This window comes from Vulpes lagopus, chromosome 12 (assembly GCF_018345385.1).
Source record: "Vulpes lagopus strain Blue_001 chromosome 12, ASM1834538v1, whole genome shotgun sequence".
In the NCBI taxonomy this organism is placed as follows: domain Eukaryota; kingdom Metazoa; phylum Chordata; class Mammalia; order Carnivora; family Canidae; genus Vulpes; species Vulpes lagopus.
The window spans coordinates 58,726,508-58,751,905 of NC_054835.1; the positions used below are offsets into that span (position 1 = coordinate 58,726,508).

Here is a 25,398-nt window from a genome sequence, read left to right on the forward strand (position 1 = left end):
CCTGTGGCTCTCTCCCCATGCGCCCAGGATGGAGCCAGTGGGGGAGGGAGGCCAGTGGGAGCCCACCCACTCAAGGCAAAAAAGCTCCCGCTTTCTGGGCTTGCCCAGGTAGAGCCGCTGCTTCACTGGCAGGTGGAAGCCGGGCAGGTGTGGAGCATCTACGAGCAACACCTGTGCCACAGAACTGGTGCCCAAGCAGACAGAACTAACCCAAGCCGAGGAGGGGGGTCTTCACCCTTGGACGTTCAAAAAGAAGGATGAGCCTGTCCATACAGACCAGATGAAAGTCAGCGCTCGGGGAGCCTGCCATCAATCGGTGGCCTAGTGGAAGCCCAGCCAGGGTCCGGGACTTGACCATGGGGCAAAGCAAAGGAAGCAACACAAGCCCAAGGCTTTTTCAAAGATTTTTTCAAGACCAGAGATTGGTAAAAGGCAGACAACATGTTCGTACATAGCGTGTAGTTTGAACCCTCCCATCACCCGTGTGGTACCTGGGAGCCCTGTCTCCTCTGGGGTGAAGGATGCAGGAACATCTGTGGCTCCAAATAACAAAGAGGATCTCAAGCCCTTTCTCTCTGGAGGTCCCCAACCCAACGCAGGAAACAAGAGGCCCCTGCCCAGACCATCCTCACGGGTCATGGGCTGGGGATCCCACCCTGCTCCAGGGCCCCCTGGAATTCCTAGGCTGAGACATGGCTTGGACACAAGGACAGCAGTGTCCTCTAGCACGCGGGGAGGGAGGGCCGGGGTACCTGCCCCACTCTCCCTGCCAGGCAGTGGCAGGAATGACCCCAGCAGCAGGGAGAGCCCTCCTCGGGTGGGCCACTATGGCCCGTCCTCCCACAGCAACTGAAAAGGTGGGGACCAGGCCTGAGAAGGCCTCCCCTGTGCCCCCAGGAACTGTCACAGCTCGTTGTGGAGTGGCCAGCACTGAGGGGAGAGCTTCTCTTCCAGGACACCATCAGGAGCACACACCCAGGGGTCATGGGTCTCCCACTGCCACTTGGCCAGTTGGGTCTGAAGCAGCTCCAGAATCGGGGCATAGTATGGGTCAGTGGCCAGGTTCCGGGTCTCGTGGGGGTCCTGGCTCCTGTCGTAAAGCTCCCAACGCTCCCGGTAGTAGTAATGATGGAGATCCTTATACCAGCCCGTCGGCTGGCCGGCCACGGTGCGATTCAGGAGGTCCTGAAAGGTGGGCGAGACGTAGAAGTCCTGGTCGATGGGAAAGGGCATCTTGAAGTTCAGGTTGTGCACAAGGCGGAAGCCCTGGTGGTGCACGGAGCGCATGGGGTAGGCCATGGTGACCTCGTGGTGGCTCTGGCTGCCAAAGACGGTGCTCCAGAGGGGCTCTGCCTCCAGCGCTGGCAGGAGAGACCGGCCAGTGAGCTGGACAGTCTTTGAGCCAAAGATGGCGTAGCTCGGGTAAGGGATGGAGAACCAGTCCAGGATGGTGGGCGTGAGATCTGGAAAGGAGGAGACGTCTCAGCACGGCGGCCCTCCCGGGTATGAGAGCCCTCGCCATGGAAGGGCTGACTCCAAGGCACTCTGGGACGCCGGAGGGCCACCGGATCGCCAACAGGGAGGAGCTGCTGTGGGCCCAACACCAGTCAATGCTGTCTCGGCCCTCTAGGACAAGAGGCCTCAACTTGGTGGTATTCGGGATCCCACCACAATCCTTTAGATCAGTCCGAAAGCCCCCATGAAGGGGGTCATCTACTCCTGCCCCGGGCCGCGGCCACAGTGCTCCCTGACTTGGGCTTTGGGGCCAAAGGGAGACGTGGGCCCCAAGACACATGGGCCCTGCTGCCCTGACCCCTCAAGGTAGGGGTTCCCCAGGGCCCGCAGCATCAGTATTCCCTGGGAACTTGTCAGAAATGCAAATTCCCAGGCCTCGCCCCAGGTCCACTGCATTCAGGACACTCTGGGGATGGGGCCTGCCATGCGGACCTTGACGAGCGCTCCAGGTGACTCTGACACTTACCACTGGGCCAGTGGGAAAAGCAACCATCTCCACGACTGAGACCAAGGCGAAACCTGAGTTTGGTGCTCACGAACCGTGTGATCTTAGGCAACTTACCTCACCTCTCTGATCCTCGTTTCTGCATCCGTGGAAAGGGGTGGCCGTCCCTTCCTTGCCCAGGTGGTACAGAAACCCCGTACAACAGTGGGTGCAGAGCGGTGCCCTAGATTTTCACCCCCACCCCCTGCCCCTGCACGAGCTGCAGAGCTGTACCTAAGAGGCTCACGTAGGCCTCGCTGACTTGGCCCCAACGCTTCCTGTGCTCTGGGGACGAGATGAGCAAGGGCTCAGCAGTGCCCGGCCAGTACAGGTTGGTCCTGCCGCTGGGGAAGGGGATTCCGTTGTCGGATGTGAAGATCACCAGGGTGTCATTCAGGACACCTGCTCCATGCAGCTCCTGGAGCACAAGCCCAACCCCTGGGGGTGCAGAGGGGACAGCAGAGCTCAGCGGCCAACAGGCATGGGGGTGGCAATGCGCGTGCGCTCACACGTTTCTCCATCTGGCTGCTGGACCTTGCAGCCTGCCGTCCCTCCCACCCACCTGCCCAGGACCCTGTCCTGGAGCAGGCTGGGGACACCGGCCATCCCTCAGCACGTCCACATCACCCCACGCAGCTGCTACCTGCCATATGCTGCTTTTTATTTTGTTTTCTGAAATTTCATGCCTGTCCCGTAGGGATAACAGGGACGATACGGGGCAGTGGCTAGAAGATAGAACCCCCTCTACGCCTGCCCCCTTCCCAGGTCACCACCCACTAGTGGCACCACCAGGAATGTTATAAAAGTTCCAACTTCCTGTGGCGGCTGAATGGTGGTCCCAGCAAAGACAAACCACGGGAACCTCGTTTGGAAAAGGAACCTTTGCAGATGCAACTGTCAAGGATCTCAAGGAGATCATCCTAAAGTGCCCAAGTGAGCCCTAAATCCCTTGACAAGTGTCCGTATAGAGGAGACACAGAGAACACCCGCAAAAGGCCACGGGAGCACAGGGCAGAGACCGGAGGGAAGCAGCCGTGAGCCAACGAACACCTGGGGCCACCAGATGCTGGAAGAGGCGGGAAGGACTGTCCCGTCCCCCAGGGCTGCAGGCAGCACACAGCCCTGCTGACACTGGGTCATAAGGCCTCTGGGACGGGGGTCCACGCTGCGGCGCACCCCGCTGTCCAGGCCCCTAGAACCCACCTTGGTCCATGCGGCCGATGGTGGTGTACTGAGCAGCCAGGTCAGCTCGCGCCGCGGGCGTGTCGGGGACGAAGTAAGGCACCTGGAGAGACACGGGGGTGCGAGGTCAGGGCTGGAAGAGGCGAGGCGGGCTGGCAGGGAGGGGAGGAGATGGAGGAGCCGGCCTTCCTCCCAGGGCCTGAGATCATCCGCCACCAGTGAACGGCTTGGCCCAGGACGTCCCTGCTCCTGGACACATCGCTCCACGTCTTTACATCGCTCTCTACCGGCCCCACGGACGGGAACCCAGCTCCAGTGAGTCTCCCCCGAAACATGCTGAAGTCACACTGGGGCCGGGGCTGCCCAGTCCTCTGCTGACGAGGTGAAGAAAGGTGAGCGTCTTGGAAACACAGCAAGTGGCTCTCCTACCAGCACGTCCAGTGGGTCATAGGTCTGGGGGGTCCAGTCTGGGATCCGCCCCATGCCGCTCTCCCCGTTGCCAAACTTCTCGCAGAAGGTCCCGAACTGGGGCTGGGAGTGCCCACAGCGGTGGGGGTCATGGAAGGCGACGTACAGGAAGAAGGGCCTGCCCGGGGAGGGGGGGCTTGAGTCCTGAGGTCAGCGGGTCAACAGGCCACCTGGGGAGCCCCGATCTCTAAGAGGAAACACCCTGAGCGCTGCTCACTCCTCTAGAGTGGAAACTGTCTGGGATTCTCTGCCTCAGGCTCTCCATGGCTCCTCTCCCTCTGAACCGATTCACTTGAGTTTCTGGAACCTTCTCCCCCTCCCCTGCACCTCCACCTGGGGATTCCAAGAAAGCCAACTAGACCCTGGGATGTGCGTCGCGTGTTAAGTGCCCACATGCGAGGGCGGGTACGGGGGCCTCCCCACACCTGTCGTCCTGGGTCTGCAGGAACTTCCGGACCAGCAGCTTGATCCTGGTGATGTTCCGCCCCACCTGGAGGACAGAGCTGTTCTCCTCCGTGTACGCAAACTCAAACGGGTACACCGACTCGGGCCCCACGTGCTTCTTCCCGATGATGCCTGGAGGCGGGGACACGGGCCTGCTGGAGTCCCTTAGGCGCCCCTGGCCCTCTTCTCGCCTCTCCATCCCCCCAGCCCCGGGCCCTGGGCGCCTGCCGGGCCTCCCGCGGGGACACAAGGCCGCTCACCTGTGCGCACGCCGGCCCGGCCAAGCAGCAGCGGCAGGCTCCGCACTCCGTCGAAGGAGTTGAAGTGGTGGACGTCCTGGTGCAGGCCGTACATCCCGTTCTGATGCTGCACCGGAGACGCCCGTGAGGCTGGCTCCCGCTCTCCCACGGCCCCTCCACCCGGCCCTCGGCGGCCTTTCAGACCCAGGTGGGCAGCATGGGGGGGTGCTCACGGCCTCCTCCGCTCCCCTCTCCGTGGGACGGGAAATGGACCCATCATCAGGGGTGGCCTTTATTTTATCATCTGCCTGGACTTCCCGAGTTACGTAATAAGAAGGTGCTATAGCGGAAAAAGACCAGCAAACCTCTTAACCAGGTGCTCCACGGTGTAAAAAAACAAAAAAAAAAACAAAAAAAAAAACCAGCTGTGCCCGTTACAGAGTCAGATGAGAAAGCGGAGCAGCCCTGTCCTGACTCCTGTGCCCCACAGCCCCTGACGAACCCTGCAGGGGTGGCAGGGCACTGGCCATGGCTTCCCTCTCCACGTGGGCCTCAGTGTCCCGGACGGGGACGCCCAGAGCACACCGGTCACCTTGAGACAATGTCATGAGACAACACATCCAATACCTGCGTCCCCGGGGTTCATAGCAGCACTATTCCTAATCATCACAGGCAGGAGCAACCTAACTGTCCACGGACAGACAGACGGACGGGCAAGCAAACTGAGCCACACCTGTATGGCGAATGTTAGCCCTTTTGGCCACCATCCATGCCACAGAGTGGAGAGGACCATGAGGGCAGTACGCTCAGTGAAATGAGGCAGTCACAGGAGAACAGGTACTGTAGGACTCCACTCAGGTAAAGGAGCTGGAGTCACGGAGTCCAGAGAGCCAGAGGGAGGATCAGAGGGTGCCAGGGGCCGGGGGAGGGAACAGGGAGTGGTGGTCACGTGCTTGGCACTTTCGTTTGGGAAGATGAAGAAGTTCTGGAGGTGGATGGATGCACGACGGTGTGAACGGACCTAGTGCCACTGAGCTACACACTCACAAACGATTGGGGTGTTACCTGTGGTTATCCCAGCGCGGCAAGCACAGAGCGAGGGCTTCCCGGGGCAGCTCTGACCGGCTCTCAAGCTCCCGGACAATATCACAACCCAAGTTAACCCTGAGCAGGTGCGTGCCAGGCACCTTCCCATGGCTTTGAGTATAAGGTACAAGCTCGGGCAACCTCCTAACGATGCCGTGAACCAGGTATTATCGTGACCACATGTAACAGGTGAGAAGACCGAGCTGCACAAACGGCGCTCTGCTCACGGTCACAGAGCATGGAGCCAGGGCTCACGGCGGGCAGGCCGAGCCCCTCTGCCCCGCCCCCTCAACTGTACTTGCACCCACATGGCTGGGGTGGGGTAGACAAGCTGGGCACATCCCCAGGGGAGGCCGGAGAAGGAAGGCACCTCCTCCTGCACCCCGGCAGCCCTCACCTGGGGCAGGCCGGTGAGCAGGCTGGCTCGGCTAGGAGAGCAGCTGCTGACGGAGGTGAAGGCATTGCGGAAGACCAGGCTGCGACGGGCCAAGGCGTCCAGGTGCGGGGTGCTGATGGCCGTGTTGTTGTAGGCGCCGCTCTCGAAGCCTCCGTCGTCCGCTGAGGAAGGCAGAGACGCTGAGGCCGTGGCGGCCTGGGCCAGTGTGCTTCCAGGGCGGGCACGAGGGCACGACGCCCCGGGGGGGAATGCCAGCACCGGGCACGCGTGAGAACCAGCTGAACCCGTCAGCAGGCAGGCACGAATCTCCGGTGGCCCCCAGAGGCCTGGCACCCTTCCCCAGCGAGGCCTTGCTGGTGGGAGCCCTCAGGACAGCCGCGGTGTGCTACAAGCAGCCGAGGCTCGGGCTGGAGACCACAGACCACAAAATCAATCAGAAAGAGTGACTCTGGCAGAAGGCAGACCTCGGAGGAGGAAAGCGCAGGCTGCCCCGTGGACAGCAGGGCGCCAGGGGAACTTGGGGTGTCTGGGAAGGGGTGGGGCTGGGGGAGAGGGCAGCTGGGCTGCAGCCCCAGGGGAGCCTCCCGGGCTGGCGGGGGACGGGGTTGCACGGCCGGGAGCCCCCCGCGCCCGCCCCAGGGCCCCCGACGCAGCCCGTCCCCAGCGCCCCTGCAGGGGCTGCAGCCTCCGAGCTCCGCACAGCCGCGCAGCTCCCCGAGCAGGGCCCGGGCTGCTCCGGGGGGGCGGGGGCAGCACCCAGGGCCCGGGGCGGCGGGGCGCGCTCACCGACGATCAGCAGCACGTTCCGGGGGCGCGCCCCGTGCGGCCCGCACAGCCCCAGGGCGAGCAGCAGCAGCAGCCCGCAGGCCCGGCCTCGGCGGCGCATGGCGGCGACTCGGCCCCGCCCTCCCGGTCACGTGGTACAGGCTCCGCCCCGCATCGCTGGCTCCGCCCTCAGTCACGTGGTGCAGGCCCCGCCCCCGCGGCGCTGGTCCCGCCCCTCGGTCACGTGGTGCTGGCCCGCCCCCGCGGCCCCGCCCCCGCCTCCCTCTGCGGTTCCTGCGGACCCGGCTGCGGCGGCGCCCGAGACCCCGAGCCGCGGCGCCCGGTGAGTCCGCGCGGGGAGGAGTGGGCGAGCTCTGCGGGGTCCCTGCCCCGCCAGGTCCCCACCGCCCTCGCTGGAGCTGTCGGCCGCGCGGGGCCCCACCTGCGACCCGGGGGCGGGGGCCGGCGGCTGCGGGGTGAGGGATGCTCGGGCCGGCTCGGGGGGCGCGGGGGGCGCGGGGCCCCGGAGGATGCTGCGCATCCTGAATCCCCGACGGAGGGGCCTCGGGTGCCCCCCGCGAGCCCGCCAGAGCCCCTGGCGCTTCGGGAGGGACGCGACAGCCACAGGTGGGGGTGGCGGGGGGGGGTGGGGGAGGGGGTGGGGGTGGGGGTGGCGCGGCCTCGCGAGCGGAGACCCCCCACGGCGCCGCAGTCCGCGGTGGAGGGTGGAGCCGCCGTGTTGCGCACTTGCAAAGCCTCGCGCCCTCGGGGCTGCAGTCCCCCCACCCACGCCCCCCCGCCCCCGCAGCCGGACGAGGGGGCCCCCGCGGGCCCTGCTGCGCCTCGCGCAGCCGCCGGTCCCATTCCTTGGGGAGGAAGAAAGGAGACCTGGGTTACGTCGGGGGTAGAGACCCGGGGCCTTAATGCGTGTTCGAGTTTTTCATTGAGAGCGCGCCCCGCGTTCCTCCTGGGCAGCATCCGCGGAAAGAAGGCAGCTGGGGTTGGGGCAGGTGGGTTCAGGGAGAGCGGTGAGCGGGGGCCGGGGTGGGGGCTGCGGCTTTTCTTGAGCCCCCCCCTTCTCTGAACAGGTTTGGTTTCCTTAGAGACCAGCCAAAGGGCACATTTAATCAATCCATCTGGCTCAGATCCCTTGGGAGGGGGGGGACAGATGTGGCTCTTTTGGTGGCCCTAGACCCCTCCCTGTTGCTGGATTCTACCAGCGCAGACCCTGACCGCTGGTCTGTGTCGCCCCCATGCCCGCCCCAGGCATGCCCTCTTCCGTGAAGGCGTTGGGTCAGGCCAGGCCCTCGGGGGCCAGCATGGCCCCACCGGCCGGCTGCTGCTCCCCTGCGGCCGTGCAGAGGCGCCTGCCCATCCTGGCCTGGCTGCCAGACTACTCCGTGCAGTGGCTGAAGATGGACTTCATCGCCGGACTGTCCGTTGGGCTGACGGTCATCCCCCAGGCGCTGGCCTATGCTGAGGTGGCTGGACTCCCGCCCCAGGTGAGACGTCTGCCTCAGCTGCTGCCCCCACTCCAGCCTCGCCACCCGCCCAGAAACAGCAGAAACACATGATATCGCCTCCAGACAAGCAGGGCGCCAGAACTTTAGCCCCGTGGGGCCCACAATGTCTTAGTTTATAGTCTATAGCACATGACTGTCTTTGGCCAGACACACGCCCCATACCTGTTCTTGCCACACTTGTCACACACAGGCACTGAGCTAGTGCTGGCTTGCCTGATGGGCCCAGCAAGGTGATTCACTGTGGTCTCAAGAAAGCTTTCTTAGACACTCAGGCTGACAAGCACCCAGGCCTTTGTGCTCCTGCTGGCACCCACCTGGGGTGCAAGGAGAAAAGAGGCCCCCTAATCGCTGTAGGTCCACACCATGACTGACACGGTGAGTGCTTTTGTCCTCCCGTGTGTGCTGCTGTGCCCCTAGTTGCAATGACCACCACAGATCCTGTGCTCGGACATCTCCCCCCGGGGACCCTGTGGGCATGCCGAGCGCCTCCTTGATGCTCAATGCTGTCTCCCCACCAGTACGGCCTCTACTCTGCCTTCATGGGATGCTTCGTGTATTTCTTCTTGGGCACCTCCCGGGATGTGACGCTGGGCCCGACGGCCATCATGTCCCTCCTGGTCTCCTTCTACACTTTCCACGAGCCTGCTTATGCTGTGCTGCTGGCCTTCCTATCAGGCTGCATCCAGTTAGCCATGGGCTTCCTGCGCTTGGGTAAGATGCTCAGGCCTTCCTGCCACGGGGTACCCAGGCCCCTGCCTCCTGGGGATGCCTTAGCCCCTTGGCCCTCCACTATTCTGCTTAGAGGCCGGGACGGTTGGAGAAGTGCACAGGGCCTCAGACCCAAGCCTCCCTTCCCCAATGTCCAAACCAGTCCAAGTGAGATGTGTGGCCCAGCAGTTCTTAGCCCCACTCCCACCCAGACCGCCTCTCCCAGCCCCCGTCCACCCACATGCTCTGGGACTGGGTGGATTGGGGCCACCAGCTAAGTATCCACTCTTGGACGGTCAGGCTTTCTGCTGGATTTCATCTCCTGTCCCGTCATCAAAGGTTTCACATCTGCTGCCACCATCACCATCGGCTTTGGGCAGATCAAGGTAGGCCACTAGTTGGCTCCCAGGTACCTCTTGGGTAAGTAGGACCACGCTGGGTTCCATATGTGTGGGCCAGGTGATGTGCTGTTCTAGAGCTCGGAGCACAAGGTGCTTGAGCGGGTCTCCATCAATTCCATGAGCCCTAGGGGGAGATGCCGAGTGATGGCCCGACTGCACAACAGGTAATTTGGGTGATTGGTGACCACAGCCCCACTCCTGTTGGAGTTTTCATGCCAGTGTGCTTGGTTCTCCTCACTGGGTGATTCTGTTCTGCCCCTGGTACACATCTGCCAGCGCAGCCTCTCAGGCCCACTGCGTACCACCAATGTTTTGAAAAGCTAATCTTTCCTTCATGCTAATTTAGGTAGATGATTTCATTTAGATGTTTTTTCTCTGATTTCTATTTCATATTTTCCTTTTTTTTTTTTTTTTTTTTTGAGATTTTTGTTTGCTTATTTGAGACAGAGAAAGTGAGCCAGCACGAGTAGGGAGAGAGGCAGAGGAGAGGGAGAAGCAGGCTCCCCAGGGAGCATAGAGCCTGATATGGGGATTGACCCCGGGACCCTGGGATCATGATCTCGGCCAAAGGCAAATGCTTAACCCACTGAGCTGCCAGGGCATTTCTCTTATAAGTGTTTTTAACAGAAACCTAAGGAGGTGGTGTCTGAAAAATATTGAACAGAGGGGCACCTGGGTGGCTCAGTCAGTAAAGCACCCGGCTCTTGGCTGCTTCTGCTCAGGTCATGATCTTAAGGTTGTGAGATCGAGCCCCGTATGTTGGGCTCTGCACTTAGAATCCTGCTGGGGATTCCTTCCTTCCTTCCTCTCTTCTCCCCACACTTGTACTTTCTCTCTAAGCAAGTAAATAAAATCTTAAGACAACAAAGCCTATAAGGAACAGTAGAATTCATCATCAGTGATCCAAGAACATCATTTGTTCGCCTCTCATTGGGTTTTAAGTTCCCAAAGGGCAGGAATGGTTTTGCTTGCAGCTGCAGCCACCCTGCCCCAAACTGTGTGCAGAAGTAGGTGAGCGCCGAGCTGGGTGTGCAGAGTGGGGCAGAGCCAGATTGAACAAATGAAGGCCCACCCCTGTCTCTGGACCTGGTGTCACCACCCCGCCTCTCTAAGCCAGGGTTCCCGTGGCCAGGCTCTGCTCCGGCCTGGCCCAGGGCGGCCTCCCTGATGGAAGTGGAGCGAGAGCGTCAGGGGCAGGAGGGTATGAGCGAGAGGACGGTAGCTGACCCTTTCTGCGCTCACCACGTCCCACGTGCTGGGTTAAACCCTTCCTGTACGAGGCCGGTTCTCCTGACGCCTCTGCGAGGCAGGTTCATCGTTATCTGCGCGTAGGGAGGAGGGAGCTCCTTAGAAAGGTGTGGGTGGACACGGTTTGTGTGTTCTGTGTGCACATATGTCAGGGTAAGCTTGGCAAGTGCTGTTTCGTGGGAGGGTTTGTCCTTTATTTGGGAAATAATATCTTTCCTTCTTTGGCATCAGGAGCTTTCGTTTATGGGATTGTAGTGCGTAGAAGGTAGCTTCCTTATGCGCTTGTGCTTGGTGGCTCGAGTATCCTAAATCTTTAGCACCTTGACTAGGTCATGACAGCCATCTGAGAGCCCTGGGCCAGAGTGGGGGTCGGGAGTGGGGGTTCTCCTGACCTGCCCTGGCAGGAGCCCCTGGGTCCCAGAATCCACGGCTGTGTGCCGGGGTTTGGGGTCCTTGGAGCCTGACCGCTCCGGGATCTGGGCCTCAGCTGCCCCCCCAACACTGCCCACCAGGTCTCACATGGGATAAAGAATTAAAACACAGAGTAGAGGCCCTTCTTCCCTCCAAGGACCGTGCCTGCCTGGGTCCCTCAGCGGCCCTTCCCTGGAGGCTCTCGGAGCCCCTGGTGGTTCTGCCCGCAGCTCCACCTGATTTTCCCTTTGGCCTCCGGGTGACGGTTGTGGCCTCGAGCCAGTGATGAGAGGGGGCCGGGCCTTCCCTGAGTGAGCTTAGGGCAGTGGGGCCCACAGGGCAGGCAGGCAAGACCCTGGACCCTGGACCCTGGACCAGGGCATGAGTGTACTGGTCTTCCTGCTTTGAAATCACCCAGACTGATTTTCTTCGCAAGGCAGGATTATTCACCAGGAGGGGTCACAGACCCCAAATGGGCAGTACCTCTTCCCTCGAGAATTGTTATCTCCTGCCTGGGGGCTTTGGGAATGGGCAGGTAGTCCTCCGAGAGCCTCGGGATGTGTCCCCAGGAGGGGGGCTGAGGGGTCCGGAGATGCTGCAGGGGAGGGTCGTCTGACACAATCTCTGTTTGAACAGAACCTCCTGGGACTGCAGGACATCCCAAGGCAGTTTTTTCTGCAAGTGTATCAGACCTTCCGCAAGGTGGGAGAGACCAGGTACCTGCCGGCCATGTGGCCCCTGCCCTCCTGTGAGGAAGCTCTTCCCTCCGGAGCCCCTCGCCCAGGCCCCGCCCCATTTCCACCCCCAGTGGCATTTATCCCAGTCCCCGGGGCCTGGCCACCCAAACCAGGGTCCTAGGGCAGCACCAGCAGCATCACAGGGGAGCTGGTTGGAAACCCAGAGTGTCCACCCTGCCCAGACCGGCTCAGTCAGGGGTCAGTGGCAGCCCCGGCGAGTCTGTGTAGGCCCTGCAGTTCGAGAAGCTCTGCCCCGGGGGGCCTGAGAGCCATCACGTGCCCCTGTGCAGAGCCTCCTCGGGCGGTAGGAGTGGGAGGGCCCCACGCAGGGCAAGAGCAGCAGGTTTGCTCCATGGGTTTGTAGTTGGGTGAGAACACGGCATGGGGGAGGCAGGTGCAGCAGGATGTGCAGGGGGAGGGGGCGCGAGCCAGGCCACAGGTCATGGGGTTTCTTCAGATGAAGGGCTTCTCCCAGGGGCAGGCGGGAGATGCTCCTAGGTGAGCCCAGCCGGAAGCCAGGACATCTCCCTGGTGGGAGAAGCAGGAGGACGCCGGGACTTTGGGGGAGCTGCGGTGGGGGGGTGTGGGGCAGTGCTGAAGCCCAAGGGGCCAGGGAGACCTGTGACCAACTGTCCTGTCCTCCTCCTCTGGTCTATCACGGGGCTTCCCGGGGCTGAATCCAGCCTGGCCCAGGACATGCGGCCTGTGGGGCTCACCCTCGGGGGGGCAGGGGATTGGAGGCTGGCTAGAGGACATCATCATGGGCTGTGGGAAATGAACCTTCAGGAACAGACGAGGCATCTGTCGCCCACAGAGCCAGGCCTCTGCAAACACGAGCCAGTAGCCCTACTGCTGTTGTGACCTGGGCCTTGACTCCCAGGCCGGCGCTGCTGGCCTGTGTGGTCACTAAGGTTTGAATAAAGTTTTGAGGTAGAACAGAGACGCGTGCTTCTTAGGAAAAGGCAGAAAGAGCAATCGAGGGAGAAGGTTTTCAGGCAGAAGGGGCGACAGCAGAGCAGAGGTGCATGCCCTGGGCCGGCCTGGGCGTGACCAGTGTGTGTGTCTGCAGGGTGGGTGATGCCGTGCTGGGGCTGGTGTGCATGGTGCTGCTGCTGGTGCTGAAGCTGATGCGAGACCACGTGCCTCCCGTGCACCCCGAGATGCCCCCGGGCGTGCGGCTCAGCCACGGGCTGGTGTGGACTGCGACGACAGGTGAGTGGGGTTCTAACCAAGGATGTTCTCCAGCCGTCCTGCATGCCTGGGGTGCACCTTGTGGTCACCTCGGGCCCGGAGCCCCACCCCGAGAGAGTCCCATGTCCCCAGTCTGGGCGATTCACAGCCAGGGTGGAGAGCCCTGTTTGGTGCAGGAGTTCCCTGGGGGCAGCTGGCACCGTCTGGAGTCATTTCTGGTTGAGACTCCTGGGCGAGGCTATTCTGGTGAGAGAGGCTGGGGAGGCCACTGAGCGTGCACGGGCCCCCATGGCGAAGGCTGATCTGGTCGGGACGTGGGTGGTGCGGAGGCCGGGACGCCCTAGCAGGTGCCTGACGGAGAAAACACATGGACCACCTGGTGCTGCCTGAACCACGTGGCTCTCCCATCCCGCGATGGGTGGCGTAACTGTCCTGACGTCAGTGGTGACGGTGCGATGCAGCCCCTTGAGAGCTGGGTGGGCAGCAGGGCTTGTATTCTGGGAAGAGGTATCACCCCCATAAGAAGCCAGGGTGGCAAGAGGAACCTGGGTGGCTCAGTCGTTGAGCGTCCGACTTGGTTTCAGCTCAGGTCCTGATCTCAGGGTCGTAGGGTCAAGCCGTGTGTGGGCTCTGTGGTCAGCGGGGAGCCTGCCGGGGAGTCTCTGCCTTCTGCGGGCTTCCCCCTGTACGAGCACGGCTGCACACACAGTCTCTTCCCCTAACGAAGAAAATTTAAAAAATAAAAATAATAAAAAAAAAATAAAAAGAAGCAGCAGCAGCCCAGGCAAGAGGTGAAGGACAAAGCCCATGGGGACCAGTGCCTGGGACGGGTAGGCCACGTGTGTCGCTGTTGGCCGGTCCCGCTGCCGTCTTGCATTTGCCATGGTGTCATGTGCCCGTGCCTACCCCACGGTCGCCGGTGTCTGTGCTGTTTCCAGGCTGGAGTGTCAGGTGCCGTGGCTGGAGGAGGGGGTCCTGCTTCCTCGGGTGCATTTACTGCCCGAGGACCCAGAGGAGCCAGATTTCACCAGCGGGTCTCGTTCTGTCCTAGCGCGCAACGCCCTGGTGGTCTCCTTTGCCGCCCTGGTCGCCTACTCCTTCGAGGTGACCGGATACCAGCCTTTCGTCCTGACGGGGCAGACCGCCGAGGGGCTCCCTCCAGTCCGGACTCCGCCCTTCTCGGTGACCACGGCCAACGGGACAGTTTCCTTCACCGAGATGGTACAGGTGGGCAGAGACGGGGAGCCGGGCCCGCCGGGCTGAGCCGGGGTGGCCTCTGGGCCTGGGCCCGACGCGTCTGCCTGTAATGAGGAGCCCTGAGCTCCGCCAGGAGCAGCTCTGGGTGCAGGGACAGCCTCGAAGGGCAGCACATCTTGTTTCTGCCCAAGCCCAGGGGAGTTTCTGGCGTTGTGGACGCTGGCAGAGCAGGGCCGTGTTCTGCGTTCTGCTCTGTGTCCCGCCCCACAGCTGAGGTCTGCCTCTGTAGGATGCAGAGAGCCGGTGCGGCTTGGGCGGGCCACGGCCTGGGCGGACCCCCCCCCGGGGGTCACTGACCACCTCTCTCTCCTCCCTCAGGACATGGGGGCTGGGCTGGCTGTGGTGCCCCTGATGGGCCTCCTGGAGAGCATCGCGGTGGCCAAGTCCTTCGGTAAGCTGCCCGCCGTCGCTGCCTCCCTGGTGGTGGCCTGGAGCCCGCCTTGCTTGCCTGCTTTTTTTTGCTGGCTTTTATCTGTTCGGTTTCTAACAGCTTGAGTTTTTATCCAAGTAACACATGCTCATGTTGTAGTAAAAGTGGATTTTACGATGAGAAACCCCATCCGGTGGCGGCTGGTAACGTGTGCCAGCTGCTCTCTGGAAAGAGAAGGGCCTGCGTTTCGCCTTTGCCTTTTTTGTGGCGTAAACGTGCCCCCACCCGCCAACTTCCAGTGGATCGTGGAGTCAGGAAGAGATTCGTCACGGCCTCTGCCCACCAGACACGTGCAGTTTTTTTTTTTTTTAAGATTTTATTTATTTATCCATGAGACACAGAGAGAGGCAGAGACCCAGGCAGAGGGAGAAGCAGGCTCCCTGTGGGGAGCCCGATGCAGGACTCGATCCCAGGACCCCACAGTCACGCCCTGAGCCAAAGGCAGACGCTTCACCCCTGAGCCCCCCCGGGCGCCCCTGGACACATTCAGTTAAATAAAGTTGTGGGTCGTAGGAAAAAGGATGTCAGGAAGGGATAATTTTTAAGTCTGTTTTTGATGAGATTGATTTTGTTGAAAGGTCTCACGTAGTAGGTAGCATCGGCTGTGTTGAGCGACAGGTTCCCCAAATCCCCCAAGATGGAACAGTGAGCCCCTCCCAGCTGGCTGAGCGCCCGGGGAGGCCACCAGGTACCCAAGTACCTATTTGTCGCCCTGCACTGGGATTCCTCCATCGGAGCTGAGGCTGCTCTGATGCTCGCGTGTCCCCTCCCTTGGGTCTGCGGGGGGTTCAGTTTTGTATTGTGCGCATGGTGGCATTTTTTTCCCGCTCTTTGATGGTTATGCTCCTGTTGCATTGGGATATAGGTCGTTTCTAAAGATGGACCTCAATGAATGGCGTGGGTGTCACCATAACCACGTAGACCTTGTGGCTTGTGCGTGTGGCGGCCTCTCGAGCCTCCCGTCCTTCAAGGACACCCGTGCCTGATGCCCAGTCCAAGGGGTTGTCCCGTCTAACAGCCAGTGGCTGCTCCAGGTCACGCCACATGTTCCAACCAAGTCTTTGTGCCGTTTTTGTTTTTCTGATTTTTCCCGAGTAGGGGAGGAGCGTTGGGGGTATCTCGGAGGCTACGTCTCAACAGCATATGTGCCTCTTGTCGCTTTACAACTTTGTTTTCTCCTGAAGTCGCCTGACGTCCTAACTTGTAAGCTTGCCGTTCTCCAAAACCAGGGCTCGGAGAACCTCAGCCTGCTGCCTGCGACCTAAGAGGGGCTTTGACGTTTTTAAATAAATCTGTAAAAAATTTCCAGAGATTAGGATGTTGTGACACACGAAAAGCGTGTGACGTTTGTATCCCAGCGTTTATATAAAACAAGTGCTGCTGGGCAGCCCCGGTGGCTCAGCGGTTCAGTGCCTGCCTTCGGCTCAGGGGTGTGATCCTGGAGACCCGGGATCGAGTCCCACGTCGGGCTCCCTGCATGGAGCCTGTTTCTCCCTCTGCCTGTGTCTCTCTCTCTCTCTCTCTCTCTGTGTCTCATAAATAAATAAATAAAATCTTTTTTAAAAGATTAATTAAAGAAGCGCTGCTGGAACACGGTCTTGCTCACGTGTTTACGGGCTCCCCGGCGGCTTCCAGCCCGCAGAGCCCGCGGCCCTTGGCGGGAACATTCGCCAGGCGCTGTGTCAGGTGCAAGCCTCCCCGGCCGTGTCCCCCCGGACACTTGCGGGCTCCCCTCTCTGCACGGCCTCAGCTGGGACTTGCTGGTCTCTCCGCTTGTGGTCAGAGACCTCAGCTCAGACGCCTTCCCCTTCTCTCACAAGCACGTATCCGTCTCGTGGGAAACGTCTGAAGCGCAGAACAGCACAAAGGAGCGAATCACTTGCGCCGTCCTTCGCTTCCCCAGTTGCACGTTGTGAACACGTTGCCGTCCGTCCGTCTCTGCTTGTTCTGTGACATGGAGACACGTACGCACGTAGGGTCGCGTACGCTCGTGTTCTGCACACGTTCACGTGCCGCGTTTAGGGCACGGAGGTCTTCGTCTTGCGGATGGTTTCTTAGTCGGGTGCCCGGTGACCATGATTTTATCGTTCTTTTTCTTCAGCTTCTCAAAATAACTACCGCGTTGACGCCAACCAGGAGCTGCTGGCCATCGGTAAGCGCCCGAGCGTGCTGCCCCGCGTCCCACCTGAGCCGCGCGGTCGTGGTGATGGGCGCCGTGAGGTACCCGCAGCACAGGTGGCCCCGAGCCGGGCCCTTTGAAATACTCGCGTGGATTCATCCTTAAGCCTCCAGATGGTCCTGCGTAATCACTGGGACTAGACCGCTGACACGTGGTGTCCGTTGTGGCTGAAGCTTCCTGAGCGCTTGCTGTATACCAGACCCCGAGGTCTGTAGCCTCGTTCATGTCAGGAAACACCTGGAATGTCCCGCTGGGGTCACATTGGTGAGGCACGTGGCCAGGTGGGACCTTGATGCCCTGCGCCCGCTCGTGGCCTCCCTCCAGGCTGGCAGGCAGGTCCGTGAAGACTCGGGTGGGCCCCCCCGTGGATGGGACAGTGCCCGGTGCCCCAGTTGTGTTTTGTCTTGTCTTCGTGAATCTGGCCTCTCTGGGGATTCATTCTGAGGGCACGACATGAATCTTAAATTCAGTTATCGGGACTGTTTTCAGTTCTGTGGGCACCAGGCTTCTCTTCCTTCCTGCCCCTGGTGAGGTGGGCACGCGTCTGACCGGGCAGTGGTGCTAGGTCCTTCCCTGGGGGTCCGCGGGAGCCTCCCCTGGGCCGCTTCACCTCATGGCAGCATTTTGGATCTGAGCCGCTGGATCTCCTGATGGCAGAGGGCATGGGGCGCCAGGGTGGGTCACGGGCTTTGGGGAGCTCCTCTTGGAGCTCATGGTGTCACCCAGGTGGCAGGTGGAGTCTGCAGACTGACCTCCCCGCACCCAGTAGCAGCAGTTCCCAAGTGTAGCCCTCAGAGCCTCCCGTTCCCACTTGTGCAGATAGCACAGGGCTCCCCCCTTGACGGGCCCAGCAAGGAGTGCCACCAAGCTGGGGTTGAGGTGGACATGGGGATCACGAGGGCTGCTGGCGCCATGGCGTAGGAGAGGCTGGGCAGCTGTCCAGCAGGCGCACGGCGAGAGGCCTCCCGGGGCCCCCCAGAACCCCGCGGTGGGAGGGATCCACGTGTCCGCAGCCTCTCGAGTAGTAGGGCTCCCCACCCGAGTCCTGGGGGCCCATCGTAAGGAGCCGGGGTGACTGCGTGTGGTCTGTGCACAGCCTTTCCCATACCCACCGGCGTCTGCCCTGCTCTCGGGGCACGTGCTGGGCTGTGGGACCCGGGAGGGCCTGGTTCTGAGTGGGCCCCACACTGCGCCGCCATCTCCAGTGGATCTTGGACCTGTGACCCCATCGTGGTGTGAGTCTGTGGTGTTTGTGAAGGCCCCAGCGTGAGCCAGATGCTGGCAGGGCCGCCCGTGATAAACGTGGGCTGGTTACCTCCGTCCTCAGGGCCCGGCCAGGTTCTGTCGGGTGTGGGTGAGTCAGCGTCACAGGGGTGGACCGCTTACTGGCCATGACCTTGTCCCCCAGCCACTCATCTCCAGAGGGGTGTGGGTTTGAAGGAGCTCGTGGGGCCCAGTGGGTGGGCAGCTGGCCTCGGGCACGGCCTGTGGGGCTGCTGGCCTGACCTGGCCTCGGCTGCTCCCCTCCCTGGTGCACGTGGGCAGGGCCGGGGCCAGTGAGGCCACAGTGAACTCAGCAAAGATCGTGGTTGGTTTTTCCTTCCTGAGACAGACACGGACGCAGACCGTGTGTGAATCTTCTCGCTCTTTTTCTTCTGTTTCCTTTCTGGTTTCGGGCCCCCCTCCCCACACCCCCCTCTATCTCACAGCCCCTCCCTCGTGGATAAACCTCTTCCTTCCGTTTTCTCCGCAGGCCTGACCAACGTGCTGGGCTCGCTCGTCTCTTCCTACCCGGTCACGGGCAGCTTTGGACGGTGAGTGACCGTGTTCTTCCTTCCCTGCGCCGTGGGCGGGCCCCGCCCAGGCCACACGGTCTGCGTCCACCTCGAGGGGCCTGCCGGGTCTTGCCCACTTGTCGACACCGCTCTGTTCTCCTGCGCAGCAGCCGCAGCCCTGCATCAGCGTCCATGGGACGCAGGGAGTGGGGCTGCTCGGTGTCCTTCGTGACCTCACGTGGTTGGTCCTTAACCGTTCCCAGCCCATGGCAGGGCTCGCCGCGTCTCAGGGCAGAACGCGTTCCTAAGGGACGGGGGACGAGAACCTCGGCGCTCTGCCTGGAGCAGGCGGTGGGTCATGCGGAGCCCCAGGCCCAGGGCCACCAGCGGCCGCTCGCCAGGCAGGAGGGCAGGACAGAGTGGCCTGTGGCCGAGAAGAGAAAGGGGTCCCCAGGGCCGCTGCCCCAACCCCGTCTGGTACCAGACGTCCCCAACCTCCAGAGCACCGCCCCGGGGGCCCCAGGCACACTCGGCGTCCTCGCCTGTACCCACGGCTCTGGCCCGGCACCTCGTGGCTGAGACAGTCGGCGTGCGCTCAGGCCACGGCAGCGGGAGGGGCGGCAGCTCCCCGTGGACGCCAGCGGACAGGCGGCCTTACTTCCCGGGGCCACACAGGCGGCGCCAGTCACCGGCAGGGCGGTCGGGAGTGGGTGCGAGGCAGGGGACTCGTGTCGTGGGAATCAGGTGGCCGCTCCCTTGTGGTCCTCGTGGGCCGGTTCTTCGGCGAGACTCGGGTCCGGATGCGGTTTTCCAAACACACAGAACGAAAGAGGAAGGTTGGAAAGAGCAGAAGTTAACTTGCAGGTTCGCGCTGGGAGCAGCTGGCGACGGCATCTCGAGTTTCTCTCCGTGTGCGTGTGCACGCGTGTATGTGCGCATGTGCGTGGCAGGTGTGGTAAGGGGGACGTTCCCCATCTCGACGGTGTCTCCTGCGTCTCCCTGTCGGTGCACGAGGGTCGCCGGGAGCAGATGTGTTTGCTCCAGCTGCCGTGACAACACCGCAGGCTGGGGACCCTGGGGACATCAATTGCCTCCCCACCCCACCCCCGGCTGGGGGCCTCGGAGGTCAGGGTGCCCCTCCATAGCTCCCACTGGGTGCCAGTGTCCTCAGGGCCCCGCCGTCCACTCCAGGCCACCTCCCCTGCCCCCCGGGCTCCCACAGCCGCCAACGGTCCCCGTGTTGCCTTCCAGGACGGCCGTGAACGCCCAGTCGGGGGTGTGCACCCCAGCCGGGGGCCTGGTGACAGGTGAGCACCCCGCCCCGTCGGGCCCAGGGCGCACGCGCAGGGTCGGGGGTCACCGGCACCCCTTTCCCCGCAGGAGCCCTGGTGCTGCTGTCGCTGGACTACCTGACGTCACCCTTCTACTACATCCCCAAGTCCGCGCTGGCCGCCGTCACCATCATGGCCGTGGCCCCGCTCTTCGACGCCAGCATCTTCCGGACGCTCTGGCGCGTGAAGAGTACGTACGCCCTCAGCTGTCACCCACGTCCTGGAGTGTGCCCCCCCCTTGGCCATCCAGGACCCCGCTAAGGCTTGGGGCGCTGTCCTTGTTCTGGGAGCTGGGCCTGCTGGCCGCGGGTCAGGCCGCGAGGAGCACCCCGGACCAGCTCCATGCGGCGCTGAGCAAACCTGCCACTTTCAGGGTACCCCCTGCTCCCCCGTCCCCCTCCTCCTTCTCCCCCTCCTCCCCCACCTCCTCCTTCTCTCACTTCTCCTCCTCCTCCCCTCCTCCTTTTTCCCTTTTCCTTCTTTTCCCTGCTCCTCCTCCTCCCACTTTTCTCTATCCTCCTTTTCCTCTCCCTCTCTCCCCTCAATCTCTTCTTCCATCTCTCCTCTCCCTCCTCTCTCCTCCTTCCTCCCCTTTCTCCTCTCTTCCCCATTCCACCCCTTCTCCTTTTCCTCTCTTCCTTACCTCCCCTCCTCCCCCTCCCCTTCCTCCCCTCTCTCATCTCCCTCCTCTTCCCTCCCCCTTCTTCCCTTTCCTTCCTCTCCCCCTTCTTCCCTTTCCTCCCCCTCCCATTTCCCCATTCTCTTCCCTCCTCTCTCTCCCCTTCCTTCCCCTCCCTTCCCCTCCCATCTCCCTCTCATCTCCCCTCCTCCTCCCTGCCCTCACCCTCCTCTCCCTTCTTGTCCCTTCTTCTCCTCCCCCCATCTCTCCTCTTCCTCCCCCCCCATCTCCTCTCCCTCCTCATTCTTCTCTCTCTGCTCCCCTTTCACAGCCCCAAGCCCTGCTCAGCTGGGGGAGCAGGGGAGACTTCCAGGTGACCAGCGTGGCTGACAGAGCAGTCCGCTGCTCTCTCCCAGTCCCGGTGGCTCAGGACACCCCTGAGCCTGTGGGGCCTTTACTGGAAGAAGTGTTTGTTCTATTTATTGAAGCAGTTGAGGAACTCGTGGGGCTCTCTGGTTTCTCTCCCGTCAGCCCCCAAGAGTCATCAGGGGAGGGAAACGGTGATTCTCTCCGCCCATTGGGGCACGGAGGCCCAGGAGGATGGGGCTTTGTCTGAGTGCCGTGTGTCACGGCCGAGTCTTGCGCTGACCCCCAGGCCCACCCACCTGTTTCTGGCAGGAGGTCACGTGTGTCATGCAGGGTCTGCACATGGCCCCTGAGGGGTCGCAAGGCCTCCCTGGTCCCCAAGTCTGGCCCTGTCCCCAACTCCCTGCCTCGACCAGTGCCCACCGTCGACCTCCTCCCAGAGGGCAGGGTCCTAGCGGCCCCTCAACCAGGCAAGGAGGGGTGGCCCTGACTCGAATCTGAGCCCGTGTGGCTCATGATTGACGTCGGTCCTGAATCCCCAGATGGAGGTCCCCCAGGGCTTGGGCTAGCCAGGGCTTACCGAGGGGGGACTACCCCTCAGCTGGACCCCTCTCTGCCAGGGCTGGACTTGCTGCCTCTCTGCGTGACGTTCCTGCTCTGCTTCTGGGAGGTGCAGTATGGCATCCTGGCCGGGACCCTGGTGTCCGTGCTCATTCTCCTGCACTCTGTGGCCAGACCTAAGATGCAGGTAGCAGCCCATCCATTCTCCCCAAAAGGGGGATCCCCTGGCCTCAGGGGCCTGGTGGGGTGCAGGTGCCCTGGGCAGTACTCCTTGGCTCAGCTGTTTTGCATTTCTTCGGTGTGACTGGCCCATGGCACTGTGGAGTGACTGTTCACTTTGTGGATGGGCATAAGCCTCTTGCCGTAAGGGTCAGAGCTCCTGCCACACACGAGGCCGCGGGGCGGGGCGGGTGGCTGAGAGCTGGTCAGCTCAGCGCTCCTGCTTCCCTCAGTTTTATTGGCCTGGGTTGGGGCCTCCTGCCTGGACGGGCCACCCTAGCAGCTGCCAGGTCGGACTTGCCTCCAGGACACACTGGCTCTCCCCTACTCTGTCCCCTTGTTTCCAGGTGTCAGAGGGGCCGGTGCTGGTCCTGCAGCCGGCCAGTGGTCTGCACTTCCCCGCAGTGGAGGCCCTTCGGGAGGCGATACTGAGCCGAGCCCTGGAAGGTACGTGGGCCAGGACGAGGCAGGCTGCAGTCACCCCCAGTGCTGGACACTGTCTCCACACCCCAGTCCGCCTCCGCAGGACCCCAGGGCCCCGTCCTCAGCTACCGGGAGAGCTCACCGGCTCTCGGCTCCAGGAGGTCTTGGGGCGTCTCAGTGGCATCTAGTGGGTGCTCGCTGTCTGCATGCAGGAGGGGAGGATGTTCCTGTCTTTGTTCCTAAAGCCCCATCCCTTCCTCCCCGGGGGTTGGTATTTAGGGGAGAAAAGAGGCCTGTTTGTTCTCCGAAGGAAGTAGCTGCTGCCGTCCCCAGACAGTTGTTGTCTAGGGTCTCACCAACCCTGCCCCCCCCAGCCTGCTGGGGGGTGGGCCTCCCGATGGCCTCACTGTCCGTGGGGCCTCTGGCCAGGGCCTCCTGCAGCTGCCCCCGCCCAGCATGATGGGCTGCACCTTCTCCGCAGCGTCCCCGCCGCGCTGTGCGGTGTTGGAGTGCACCCACGTCTGCAGCATTGACTACACCGTGGTGCTGGGGCTCGAGGAGCTGCTCGGGGACTTCCATAGGCAGGGCGTCACCCTCGCCTTTGTCGGCCTGCAGGTGGGTGTGGGAACAGGGTGCCCTGGCCGGGGTTTTGTTCACTCTCAGACCTGGTGTGTGGCCGTGTTGTCATCCTCCTGTCAGGTCCCAAGAAGCTCCGTGACCTGCCGAAGGTCACACGGCGAGGATGCTGGGCCCTCTTGCTCCCTGACTCAGCACCTGGTCCCAGAGCCTACTCGGAACTGTTACATTCTTGCCTGTGTGCAAAACTGTGTTTTGTGCGCTTCAGAGAGTAATTGTGTAAAATGTATCCCTGTGCTGGCATAGCCCGTCTCCGCTAGCCTGAGTGGAGGTGAAGCTGTCCCTGCGGGGGGCTCCGGGGAGGCGGTCACCAGCCTGCGTGCTGCTGCAGGGGCACCCCCCCCCCCACTCCGGAGTTCAGATTTCTCTGCTCCGCAGGTTCCCGTTCTCCGTGTGCTGCTGTCCGCTGACCTGAAGGGGGTCCAGTACTTCTCCACCCTGGAAGAGGCAGGTGGGTGCAGGCGGAGTCATTAGAGAGAGCCGCACGGCCCAACGCGCCCGCAGCCCACGGGATCAGGAGACCGGGCCGGAAGGGTTGGGAGGGGGGCGACAAGTGCAAGAGTGGGGGCACGGGCAGAGTGGGGGCGGTGGAGGGTACGGAGTCAGGGGGCCCCCTGTTCCGGGGAGTCATGTCAGGGCGTGTTTGTAATTATGCTCTGTGTGTACCTGCGCCTGGAGTTCTGACAGGTGGGTGCAGCCGGGTGTGCACAGGTGCGACGTACCCTTCCATCTGTCCCTCCCCATGACCCCCTGGGACAGCCACTGTTCTGGTCCCTTCCACCGTGGCTCAGCTCCACCTGTTGTGGAACTGCATGTGACCGGGAGCATAGAGACTCTGTGGCTGATGTCCGTGGCTCACGGCGGTGTCTGAGATCCATCCGTGTGGCCGCGAGGAGCCACTCAGGCGCCAACCCACGAGGCCCGGTGCGGGGGCCACCGGCACTAAGGGAGGGTTACTTGGGCGTGGAATGTGAGGAAGCGATGACAGGGACTCCGGCGGGGGTGCTGGCTGGAGAGACCCCAACTCCCCGTGCACCGGGACCCTGAGCACCAGCCCTTCATCGCATTCTGTGTTGTGACCATTACCCGTGCCTTGTATTTCTTTTCTGCAGAGAAACACTTGAGCCAAGAACCAGGGATCCAGCCCTACAACATCAGCGAAGACTCAGTCCCGGAACACAAAGTCGCCCTGCTGAAGGCCTGATGGGGGCGCGGATGGGCGTCTGATGCTGGGGGAGGGGGTCTCACAGAAGAGTCTTGATGCTGTGATGCCGGATGCTACCCTATAACCGCATTGGCCTGAGGGCTCTGAGCAGGTGACCCTCAAAGGAGGAAGGAAGCCACGCATGGACATCCATAGGTGGGGCTCGTTGGCTGCATTTGGGGTGACTGAAATATTGCCTCCCTCTGTTCCCTGGGAACGAGACTTTTTCCAGAGAGTGGTTGAAGAGCGGTTTGGAGAAAGCCTTCTAGAATGATAGACCATGTGGAAGCAACGAGGCAGGATTCCCACCGGGTCCCAGGCAGGGGTCCTCACACCCCAGCGCCTTCTGGTTATGGGAGACGCTGGGGGGCGGGCGGCCCCGAGGCAGGTTCCAGCCTGGGCGGTGGCGTCTGCGCTGTTTTTGGGGAGGGAACCGAGACGTGCCAGATGACTTGACGGGTCTGTTAAAAACAATTTTGTCGTCAGTGTTTTTTAAATTGAAGTCCTAGCTTTTGTGTTTTTGTAAAAACCGTACACGCTTATTGTAAAAAGTACAAGAAATCACCTCCATCCGCCGGTGGTAGCTGGGGCCGCCTCCCCGCGGGGCGCGCGTGTCCGAAAGTCAGCCTGTGGGCCTGTGCTCGCAGCCGCATGCGGATGGGGTCATTTCATACGTGGTGCTCCGTGACCCGCCCTTTCATGCAGTCCTTGATGTGAGTGACTCGTTGTGATAATAAACAGAGAATACGTGAATCGCGGTGCCTCTGACGTGCTTTGTTCTGTGTCTGTGTCACGGCGGACTCCGTGAGCCTCTGCCCGCGGCCTTCTCCCGTCGCCCTGCACACGCACCTTTCCACGCCTGCCTTCACAGCCGAGGGAGGTTGGGCTCCTGGACCTTCTTAGAGACCACGCACTGCACGTGGCCCCCGGAGCTCCGCAGCGTTCCCCCCAACACGATCCTGGCCCAGCGTCCCGGGCCCGCCCTGGGAGATCTCTCCTTCCAGCCCCTGGCCCTGAATCTGCATTTCCTTGCCTCAAGCAGACTCTCTGCCCAAAGAGCATGTCCTGGAGCCCTGTCCGCTGGGCCATCCCTGCCCAGGGCCCTGTGGAGCAGCGGCCCAGTCGTTCCCGGCCCACACGCCAGGCGCACCCCTCCTGGAGCCCGGAGACCGCCCCAGTGGCGGAGCAGGCAAATCTGTCCCCTGTGGCGGGACCTGGGCTCCCGGATCTTCACCCAGAGCCGCCCCTGTGCCTCGGCAGCTCCGCCTCCTGGCATCGGCTCCAACAAAGCCCGGGCCCGTCTGCCCGGGAGCCGATCCAAGGATGGTTATCACCACCTCGTTAACAATTTTAGAAAACGAAAGCGAGCTAAAATGTCTCAATTTGGGAATGTCCTAGCCACGCAACGCACGAGCTGGAATGCCGTGTGGCAGTTACAGGAACGGGGTAGGGCTGTGCATCTCGGCGCGCTAGTGTTTCTCGGGGGAAACGAGGCACTTTGCAGAGTGATGCTCATCTTAAGAGACGTTCGTGTGAACTCACCCACGGAATGACGCTGTGATGTTTGTACAGGTTTTTTAAAAAGTCCTGGAAAGATAC

The 25,398-nt window shown here is 62.0% G+C and overlaps 2 protein-coding genes across 2 annotated transcripts; one reads left to right on the forward strand and one right to left on the reverse strand.

The window, feature by feature from the left end:
- Window positions 1-391: 391 nt before the first annotated feature.
- On the reverse strand, window positions 392-6,758 carry SGSH (N-sulfoglucosamine sulfohydrolase). The gene is made up of 8 exons (XM_041726949.1): window positions 6,602-6,758; window positions 5,816-5,976; window positions 4,354-4,459; window positions 4,075-4,225; window positions 3,611-3,767; window positions 3,203-3,284; window positions 2,234-2,437; window positions 392-1,463 (listed from the first exon to the last, which is right to left on the reverse strand). The coding sequence occupies exons 1-8, from the start codon at window positions 6,699-6,701 to the stop codon at window positions 904-906; spliced, it is 1,521 nt and encodes a 506-aa protein (XP_041582883.1). The 5' UTR covers window positions 6,702-6,758; the 3' UTR covers window positions 392-903.
- An 82-nt stretch (window positions 6,759-6,840) lies between these two features.
- Window positions 6,841-24,552, forward strand: SLC26A11 (solute carrier family 26 member 11). Its single transcript, XM_041727092.1, has 17 exons — window positions 6,841-6,923; window positions 7,847-8,082; window positions 8,622-8,814; window positions 9,112-9,197; window positions 11,508-11,587; window positions 12,678-12,820; window positions 13,851-14,026; window positions 14,375-14,447; window positions 16,588-16,638; window positions 18,419-18,479; window positions 19,692-19,747; window positions 19,821-19,961; window positions 21,377-21,504; window positions 21,884-21,983; window positions 22,441-22,574; window positions 22,974-23,046; window positions 23,708-24,552. Exons 2-17 carry the CDS (start codon window positions 7,849-7,851, stop codon window positions 23,797-23,799), a joined length of 1,821 nt encoding a protein of 606 aa, XP_041583026.1. The 5' UTR covers window positions 6,841-6,923; window positions 7,847-7,848; the 3' UTR covers window positions 23,800-24,552.
- The last annotated feature ends 846 nt before the right edge of the window (window positions 24,553-25,398 follow it).

What these genes read in the sequence shown, in the direction of transcription:
- SGSH (XM_041726949.1), bottom strand. Translation starts at nt 6,701, where the DNA reads ATGCGCCGCCGAGGCCGGGCCTGCGGGCTGCTGCTGCTGCTCGCCCTG. An exon ending in TGCTCACCGGCCTGCCCCAG is followed by an intron (nt 4,460 to 5,815) that starts GTGAGGGCTGCC and finishes TCTCCGGTGCAG; the next exon opens with CATCAGAACGGGATGTACGG. An exon ending in GGCCTACGTGAGCCTCTTAG is followed by an intron (nt 1,464 to 2,233) that starts GTACAGCTCTGC and finishes CCTCCTTTCCAG; the next exon opens with ATCTCACGCCCACCATCCTG.
- SLC26A11 (XM_041727092.1), top strand. Translation starts at nt 7,849, where the DNA reads ATGCCCTCTTCCGTGAAGGCGTTGGGTCAGGCCAGGCCCTCGGGGGCC. An exon ending in TCGGCTTTGGGCAGATCAAG is followed by an intron (nt 9,198 to 11,507) that starts GTAGGCCACTAG and finishes CTGTTTGAACAG; the next exon opens with AACCTCCTGGGACTGCAGGA. An exon ending in CTCCACCCTGGAAGAGGCAG is followed by an intron (nt 23,047 to 23,707) that starts GTGGGTGCAGGC and finishes TCTTTTCTGCAG; the next exon opens with AGAAACACTTGAGCCAAGAA.